This window comes from Haliaeetus leucocephalus, unplaced genomic scaffold, assembly GCF_000737465.1.
Source record: "Haliaeetus leucocephalus isolate CR32 unplaced genomic scaffold, Haliaeetus_leucocephalus-4.0 Scaffold217, whole genome shotgun sequence".
Taxonomy (NCBI): domain Eukaryota; kingdom Metazoa; phylum Chordata; class Aves; order Accipitriformes; family Accipitridae; genus Haliaeetus; species Haliaeetus leucocephalus.
Genome location: NW_010972653.1, coordinates 7,370,602 through 7,380,086, shown reverse-complemented (window position 1 = coordinate 7,380,086; position 9,485 = coordinate 7,370,602). Strand labels below are relative to the sequence as shown.

At 41.5% G+C, this 9,485-nt stretch overlaps 1 protein-coding gene across 1 annotated transcript in view; it reads left to right on the top strand.

The window, feature by feature from the left end:
- Positions 1–8,399, top strand: part of RSAD2 (radical S-adenosyl methionine domain containing 2) — a 13,177-nt gene extending 4,778 nt beyond the window's left edge. Inside the window, exons 2-7 of the mRNA XM_010566750.1 lie at positions 8–210; positions 409–570; positions 1,027–1,256; positions 2,560–2,709; positions 4,497–4,529; positions 5,078–8,399. Of these exons, the coding sequence (XP_010565052.1) occupies positions 8–210; positions 409–570; positions 1,027–1,256; positions 2,560–2,709; positions 4,497–4,529; positions 5,078–5,242 (943 nt within the window). The 3' untranslated portion in view covers positions 5,243–8,399. The remainder of the gene's footprint in view (positions 1–7; positions 211–408; positions 571–1,026; positions 1,257–2,559; positions 2,710–4,496; positions 4,530–5,077) is intronic.
- Positions 8,400–9,485: the final 1,086 nt, after the last annotated feature.

The window sequence follows — 9,485 nt, the reverse complement described above, 5'->3', positions numbered from 1 at the left end:
CCCCCAGCCCCACCGCCCCCGCGGGCCCCCGGCGGGAGCGGGAGCGGGAGTGGGAGTGGGACGACGCGCCCCCGACGCCCACCAGCGTCAATTACCACTTCACCCGGCAGTGCAACTACAAGTGCGGCTTCTGCTTCCACACGGCCAAGACCTCCTTCGTGCTGCCCCTGGAGGAGGCCAAGCGGGGGCTGGCGATGCTCAAGGAGGCGGGTGAGTCCGGGGGGTGGGGGATTCCCCCGGTGGGAGCCGGGGCGGGGGGCCGCGTTCCGGCAGGAGCAAGTGGCGTCGAAGAAGTTATCGCGGGGAGTGGGTGTCCCTGTGTCCCTCTTCCTACGGCTGCAGTCGTGTGGAAGGAGCAGGCGATAGGCAGGCAGAGGTTCGCAGCATCTTCCTTTGGTCCTTTCCTAGGAATGGAGAAAATCAATTTCTCGGGAGGAGAACCGTTTCTTCAGGACAGAGGCGAATATGTGGGCAAACTGGTCCAGTTTTGCAAGCAGGAGTTGAAGCTACCAAGCGTCAGCATTGTTAGCAACGGCAGCCTGATTAGAGAACGGTGGTTCAAGAAGTACGGTAAGGAGAAACAACAGTGTGCAGAAGCACTGGCGGGGTTTGGGAGCCTCCTCGGGGCAGCCTCACCAAAAGATGGGTTTTGGTGCAAGTGGGAGGTGGTTTGTTAGTGGTTCATTTACAGTCAACGCAAACCAAACGTAAGTACTGGTGAAATACTGCTAATTATACATTATGAACATAAGCAGTTTGTACTATTGCCTCTTTGGTATAATAAGATAATAAAATAATAGCTCAGACTGTCTCCATAATGCTGGGGACACAAACACACACACACACACACACACACATAAAAACCTGCTGCTGCCGCTGTGGCTTTTGTGGTTCATAGGAGGACTCCACAGAACTGTATTTACATGGCACTTGGTGACAGATCACAAGGAAGTGAAAGTGGGCAGTCTCCTGACAGCTTTTAACCGAGGAACTGAATATTAATACATTTTTAAAACTTGTTTTCAGGTGAATATTTAGACATTCTGGCAATTTCATGTGATAGTTTTGATGAGAATGTCAACGTTTTAATTGGCCGTGGTCAAGGAAAGAAGAACCATGTGGAAAATCTGCATAAACTGAGACAGTGGTGCCGAGGGTATGGTGTTGCTTTCAAAATAAATTCAGTGATCAACAGGTTTAACGTTGAGGAAGATATGAATGAGCAGATCAAGGCACTCAACCCCGTGCGCTGGAAGGTAAGAAAGTAGTGTTGTATACCATAGTTTCCTGTTCAGAGAAAAGTAATAATGAAGTGAAGTCCAGGAGTTGTCTGAGACCCTCATGACCTCAGTCAGATCTCCAGCTCCAGCTCCAGCTTGGGCTGGTGGTAGCAGACTTCTTGTCAGTGTTACATGGTGTTGAGACAGGTTCTGTCTCTTTCTGCACTTAAATGGAGCCCAATATGTCAAGAATCTTTTTTTGTTGTGACATTTACAGGAAATTACTACTTCAGCGTATGTAGATCTAGGTTTTTCATGATATTAAGAATAAGGTAGAAGACCTTTAACATTTGAAAATGTGTCATGATGTAGAGAAAAAGAGGAAAAGCTAGTGTACAATGATACATTAGAGTTAATATATCATTAGCAATATATAAGTGTACATTAGACATTAATGTTCTGTTATAGAGTATTAGTGGTTAGTGTGCACATATGATATTTTCTACTAGAAGTGTGTTAAATACCTTATCAGTCTGAAAATGGGTAGCGATAATGTGACATAAATATGGGAGAACTTGTGGAATAATTCTCATTATTTGCTTCATGGAAATTGGTATACACACATGATTTCCTAGGAAAAAATATCCCTGTAAGTAAAATCTTGGTCCTACTAAAGGAGTGTAAGGAAAATACAACATTTTAATATTTCATCAAGCTTCCTGGACTACTTTCTTACTGGTGTTACAGAGCATGTTGATGGCAAAGGCACCTTTTTTTCTCCCAAGGTCTATTCTGAACGTATTTGAGGACTTGGCCTTTAGAAGAAGGCTGTTAAGTAGACAAACTATTACATTTTGTTCCCGGGGAGTCGTCCCTATCTTTTCTGTGACCATCTGAAGCCAGTTAAACTTACAGTCACGAATCAGGTTAAAATCTTTAAGAATAAAGATTGACTTGATAGTCTGCATTGTACATAGTACTTACTGGCATTTATGATACAGACATACCAATTGAGGTTCAATCAAAAGTTTATTTGAGCTTTGATTATCTGTGCCCTTATTAAGGCCAGAGCAGTTAAGATTTCTGTGGAAACCTGATCAGGAAGCATGACTGTATAATTACATTTAGAACGCTGTAATATTAATTTGCTAAAAATAAATCTGCACCATGCCCTTCATGTAGTATTCACTTATGACAATTTGCGTCAGTGTGGCTCCACTGAAAGAAAAATTAAAGACATTGCTACTGAGACAACTGAAGGTTTTTGTCATGGTGACAGTTGTTTCTCCTCAAGGCAAGTGAAAACATAAAATCTTAACCAGGTGCTTTCTGTCTTCAGGTATTCCAGTGCCTGCTCATCGAAGGGGAGAACACTGGTGAGGATGCCCTGAGAGAAGCAGAGAAATTTGTTATCAGTGATGAAGACTTTGAACAATTCCTGGATCGCCACAAAGATGTCTCCTGTTTGGTACCTGAATCTAATCAGAAGGTAAGATTGAAACTGTCCTTTTGTAACTTTATTTTCAAATAAAGTTGCAAAGATGGAAAAGAACTAGAGGCTTTCATGGCAATTAACAGTTTCCCTTTTAGTATTGGCTTAGAAGAGGTACAGTACGACTTTGTCAGCAACTGGTTTTATGATGGCGGAAACCAAGGTTTTAAATTTTCTTTAAGGCTCTTTATTGAGCACAAAGTTATTAACAGAAGAGTAAAAACTGATTGATCCCAGTCCTGTGGAAAACAGCAGGAGTTCTCTCACAGCGTCATGTGGGCTTCTGCTCAGTGAGATGGATGTATAAAGGATAAGCACAGAAACTGGAGAAACTGAGTTTTCCACAGCTGAATGGTGAACTCTAAACAATAATTAAGCCATTTGGAATTGAACAGCTCTTCCCCACCAGGGCACAAGATCCTGAAAATGTTGCATATTAATGTAAGCACACTTTATACTCTAAGCATAGCTTCCTAATAGAGTTTCACCATGATGTTATGCTATGGCAGTGTCATCAACCTACGCAAAGTAAGATATCATCCCAGTCAGCGTTATGTTGGGTGTTGAGGAACAGGAACTAGTATTTTTGCCTGACATACCTTACTGGGTACTCCCTGCCACAATAAAGTCGCATTTTTAACATTGTCTGAACTCCTTTGGACTGCATATTCGGGCTCTTTATTCACCAGGAGACTCCTTGTGCTACTGCAGAGTCCAGCAGTTAACTTGATGAGCTGCCATCCAGCTTACATTAGCTGCAGTAGAGGACTTTAGTGCCTAAGGGTGGAGCTGAGGACATTTTGTAAGATGCCTACAGACCCTATACATGGCATGAGGAGAGTTAGAAGACTCACTGTTAAGAACTGAGTGAGGAGATACTAAGTTCAACCAAGTTCAGGAGTGCCTTAAATCTCCCATCTCGTGTTCCTTTTCCTCTCCACAGATGAAGACTCTCCATTTACAGTTTACTTCTTAATGTATAGAGAGCTCAAGTGAGCAGACTGGGTTGCCTTTACTGTGAAAGACACAAAAGTGGGACTGTGCAGTGTAGCATTTAAGGCATTTGGTGGAAGAGAGCACTCATCAAAAAAGGTGTTTAGATGAGAACCCAGAACTGCTTCTCCAATTTTTTCCATGTAAGAAGTCCTAGGAAAAAAGCATAGACTTCCCTCAGTAGGTTTGGTTCTAGAAGACTGCCTCTGATTTCTGTTAAACCTGGGTGAAAGATGGACACCAAATTGATCAAAGAGATTTCCTGTTCTACACAGCAGCGAGCTACAGCTACCCAGAGAATTTTAGGGACGATCATGTAGGAGATGCACAGTTAGCTGAGCAAAAATGTCTTATTTCAGCTGTTGGCCTGTCTCCTGGTGCAGACCTGAGAGCTTTTTGAGCTGGCAAGTTACCTTTGAGCTGGGAGAACACCTTTGTCTGTTGGGGTGATAATTAAACACCCCAGCTTAAATGGGCATGTCATTTGTTTGGAAAATGACATAATCATTCTAGTATGCAAAACAGTGTAAGTTCTGCTGGTGTAGAAGTTAATAGAAAACTTGGGTATTATTTAAAACACCTTTATCCAGTTGGGCACCCACATTTCAATGAGATGCTTGAGAGGTCTATAAATTTGATTCACGCTCACTGAAATAGTGGTAAGACACTACCTGTTTCAAAGATTTGGGTCAGGCTTTGAATGAATAGTTGTTTGTTTTGTCTTTGATTTTTCACTAGAATGGAATTTTGGTTTGTATATTAATTTGTTTTTTTCTTTTGATCTATTACAGATGAGGGATTCATACCTCATTCTGGATGAATACGTAAGTCCTTGTTCGTTACTTCGTATTTGTATGCTAATATATGTATGTATACAACAGTGATAACCAATTCAATTTACTGTGCATTCTATAAAAGAATATTACCATGTAGTACAAGGAATAGATATAATTTCTTCCCATCAAACATACTGAGAACTTGAATATAAGTAGGACCTAAGGAGAAGTTGCCATCAGGTTGCACGTATAATCATTGCATCATGAATCTTAAAGTGTAGATGTGTATCTTTGCTGTTTTTCTTTAACTTAAAAATACAAAACTTGTCCCGAAAGTTCAACTTCAAAGAGCTAACTTAGCTACATGTAACGGAAGAGCAAACATTTAATGTTCAGGAATTACAGTATGGCTTTGTTCCTGCTAAGATGTGTCAATGTGTCTAACCATGAGCTTCTGAGCCTTCTAAGGGCTACAGTGAAACTGTTCATGCACTTATATAGGCTTTTGTGGGATTGCAGTGCAACTTGTTTAATTCTGTAGAAGAATTAATCTTTTACAAATTGACTTTCTAATGTCTTATCTACTGATGTTCCAGATGCGTTTTCTGAACTGTAGAAATGGACGGAAAGAGCCTTCCAAGTCCATCCTAGATGTTGGCGTAGAAGCAGCTATAAAATTCAGTGGATTTGATGAGAAGATGTTCCTAAACAGAGGAGGAAAGTATGTGTGGAGTAAAGCAGACATGAAACTGGACTGGTAGCTCAATATACTGAGTTAGGGCACGTGCATTATGTAAAGAAAATGGGTTTGTATATATGTATCTAATGCTTTTATCTACACTTGGTATATTAGGTGGATTGATGTTCTATATATAAATGTGTTAAATGTTTTTAGAATGTAGGTTATGTTCTTATCTATTGTTTGGTTGAACATTACCAAGTCCCTTCAGAGCTTTCATATAAATAGATCTCTGAAATCAACTTTCTAGTCCATTATATGAAGGACTTAGGGGCAAACTGTTAATATAATGTCACACGGGAAACGATTTTAAAATGATACATAAGTGTGCATGCCAGAAAACAAACCAAAACCCACCCCAATCTCTAATTCATTATAAACATTTATATCGATGGGTAAGTGGAAACTCTTACTGGAGAACGTGTTCTGCCTCGTTCATATGGAAAGGTGGGTTGCAGTTCCTCACTAGATCACCAGAGGGCCAGCTGGCAGTCCTTTGGAAGCAGCCCCTGCATTTTCAGGGGTAGTAGAGGGTCAGAATCTAGGAATTGTTATCTGTAATCATGTATTTAAAAGGAAATCAAGATGAAAAAATAGGCAATTTTCATTCTTTAAGACTTAACCGTAAGCCTGTTGTTGTTCTCCCTCTCCTCCATATACACATGGGATATTTGCAAATATGTTGGGGGATGTAATTTTCTGTGAAAATGCATTTTTAGTCATGAAAGAAGATAATATTTGTCCTAAAACATAAAAGTGAGTTTTAGCCAGTGACAAGCAACTTCCTACTTCACATTGGCAATGGTGTTAGTTCTAACAAATATTTAGAGTGAAAACGATGTTTGCATTTTATTAATATCTTCCTCAATTTTCCTTTTATCTGCAAATATTGATTTATTATTTTTAACATGTTTTTCTCTCCCTGTACATACAATTCTGATGAATATTCCTTCTGAAATTAATTAATACTACGTAGCACACCTAACACGTACATTCTGTTGCATACTGGCTGTTATTCGCATGCTTTTTATTTTGCTAAGCCATGAAATTACAAACAACAAAGTTCATATATCATGTATCCTTGTTTTAAAGGTTGCTTGGCTCAGTTATTGTTCTTGCTTGCTGGTTACAAACATGCAAGTATTAAGTGAAACTAATCGGGTTTTTTGACAGCTGCCTTTGATTTTAAGAGCTGGCAGCATCAACATAAAATAGAAAGGTGTCAACCCCCGCTGCAAAAACAGTAATCTAATATGCTGCCCTCATTCTTGGTTTTCTGGCAATTGTTATGGCTTTATAATGGCAGTTTTCCAAATTTAGCTAGTCCCATCCCCGCTCCCTACCCCCTGCAAAGCTCTGTATGAAAGGCATAGGGATAAGCATTGCACAAAGCAGAAGTGAGCTGGCACTAATCATTCATCCTGTCCATTGAACTCAATGCCTGGACTGTCTCACACGTTTAAATATTTGCAGCCGTTGGGAGCCAGCATGCGCTAAATGTACCATGTAGAGAAAATTACACCTTCTTTCATTTTTCTGATAATGCTAGTTGTTTTTTTTTTTTTAAGACTTTTTGAGAGAAACGTTTTGCTTTCACCTAATACATCTTCAAAGTTGAAGAGGAAAGCGCTTAAGTAGGAGCTGCTACTTCTGAATAAAGGAAGGTGCATCTCTGAATACACTGTGAAAATGTTTCCATTCGCAGTTCCTTCAGTTTGTACTTTTACTATCCTAACTGTAGGTATACTGTCTCAGTGGTGCTCTTTTGTCTCTTTGTATTTTGCATTTTGCAATCACAACACTTCCTAGACACTTACATTTCAGTATTTTTTTTCCTTGTATTAATATGAAGTGACATTTAAAATGTGGCCCACACACATGAACCCCACAGTCTTTTGGCAGCTCTTTCGCTGACCTCAGTTGGAGTTCTGCCTGAGTAGCAACTATGGGCAGCACAAATTTATGTAACTGTGGGGTTTGACTTCCTCTGCGTTCCCTTTGCTCAAATGTTAAATCTAGCCTCTTCCTCAGTATCTCTGCTGCCTGATAGAAAGGAAGCATTTGCCTTTGCTGCTGGCTCAGTCCCAGCATGGGGAAAGATTTAGTGCATCAATGTACCAGTACATCTACCAGCTTGCTGCTTCTGCAGAAAATGCCAGCCGTATCACAGCATGCAGATGTGAGGTACACAAACTCCCATTCAGATCCAGAAATGCTGCCGTTCTGTGCTTTGCCTTTTACTCTGTAAATGGCTATTCTTTTGCTGCAAGAGATCCTCTGTGCCTATGGAGGAAGCTGCAGGATAAATGAACTGGAGCTGAAAATGTGAAAATCCAGTAAATAATGCAAAGACATTGAAGATGGCTTTTATGAAGGTTCTTAGCTCTTATCTTCTTACAATGTTAAGCATTTTACATCGCTTCTTGCTACCATACGTAATTAAGAAAAAGTTTATGCTCTGTGTGATACTCTTTTCCAAAGGACATGCCAGTTGTGTACATTGGAAATGAAGAATTAGACATAATGAAGTTTGACAGACAATCACTGAAGTTAATGAGTAGCTATTGGTATTTTTATATGCAAAATTAATTTTTGTGTAAAATCTCAACAATTTTTTTGGCTACAGTTTGATTAACCTGTTGGTTTTTTTTTTTTGAAATCTATAAACACAGTTCTCGGTTCACAGACCACAGATGGACTTTAGGCTTTCATTCTGTAGTTAGGCTGAACTTTTCAGCATGGGACTAGAAAAATAATCCCGAATTCAACAGGGCTACTACCAGGTTTAGAGATTACAGGTACATTGTGGCCCTGAAGAGTCAGGATTTAAATTTAAGTCCTGTGAACACAGATATGCTTAACTGTGTTTTCATGTGTAATCTCAGAGGACTGCAGCTAAGCACTTGCTAAAGATGCTGAATTGGGAAGGAGCTTACACTGTAGTCTACTAGTGTTACGCAACTGTTGCTATTTGTAAAATTTGTAGAGAAGGAGCGTTTGGGAGAATTACTTCAGTTAAAAGTGTGAATGTACCTTGGGTAATGAGTAAAACTGTCATCGAAGATGCAATTTAAGAAGCCCTCTTTCTCAGTGTGAAGGATGCTGATCTATTTGAATGTTACAAAAGATGAATTTTTAAATGAGACTGTCATGTAAGTAGTGCTAAATATTTCACGAGTATGTTGCACATTTCAATAAATGTTTCTATTTTCTTTAGTTTGCCTGTAATTTCCTCTTTTTTTTTTTTTCAATATAACCCAGAACTGTACTAGCAGAAGGTGTGACTGCATTCACAAGAGGTCTGTCATTCTGGATGTAGTCTGTATTTAGAACGGGGGGCTGCTTGTGCAGTGTCAAGGGCAGCATCTAGGCCCAAATGGAGAACAGTTCGTGGTGATTCTCCTTGAGATGAAAAGCATCTGTTAGTAGCTTGAGTGGACTGGGCTGTGCCGGGAGGAGACAGTTAAAATACCTTGTGTTGTTCAGATGGCAGCCATTACGAAAGACACAACTATCCATAAATATCTGAGGGGAAGAAAAGATTATCTTCAGTGATGGGAAATAAGAGAGAAAAGCTCCTCAGTTCGGAGGAGTAGACAGGTGGCTTCTCAAGCTCTTCTCCTGTCTTCAGGCTGCAGTGTAAACTCCTGCACTAGACAGCCTGCAACTGGGCTTTTCACAGTAATTGGTTGGGTGTGGTGGGAGGCTTAGCTTTTTCCGCCCCTTGCCCTTGGCAGCCTTTTTTTTCCCTGCACATTCTCTTGGAGCGAAGGGGCCCAGGAGCGGAGCTGCAGCAAGATGCTTCACGACTTCCCGGCCCCACGGCCTCCGCAAGGTGCCCCCAGGGGCTGCCGTGTCCTGTCAGCCCTGCTCCACCTCGGGCGAGGGCGTAAGGTGCCTTCGAGTACATCAGCCTGACGGCTCCCATCCCTCTCCCCAGCTCGGCGTTTTCCCTTTTGCGCCTCCGCGTGTTACGGAAGCGAGCCGGTCGTTGCTCCATACCTAAACCAACAACGGGAAAGGCAGCCGGTTTTGCTGAACGGTGCTTGCCAAACAGCCGTGCCCATCATGGTTCCCTCGCGTTTCCCTTCTTCCCCGCCTCGCAAGCGAGGCAAACCCTTCCGCCCTCCTTTGTAACATCCATCCCCGGCTGTTGCTCTCCTGCCGCTGAATGACCTGCCGGGCCGGGGGCCGTCACGGCAGGGCCCCCCGGGATGCGAACCCTCCAACGAGATGAAAAAGAAGGGGAAAACCGGCGGCGCGGC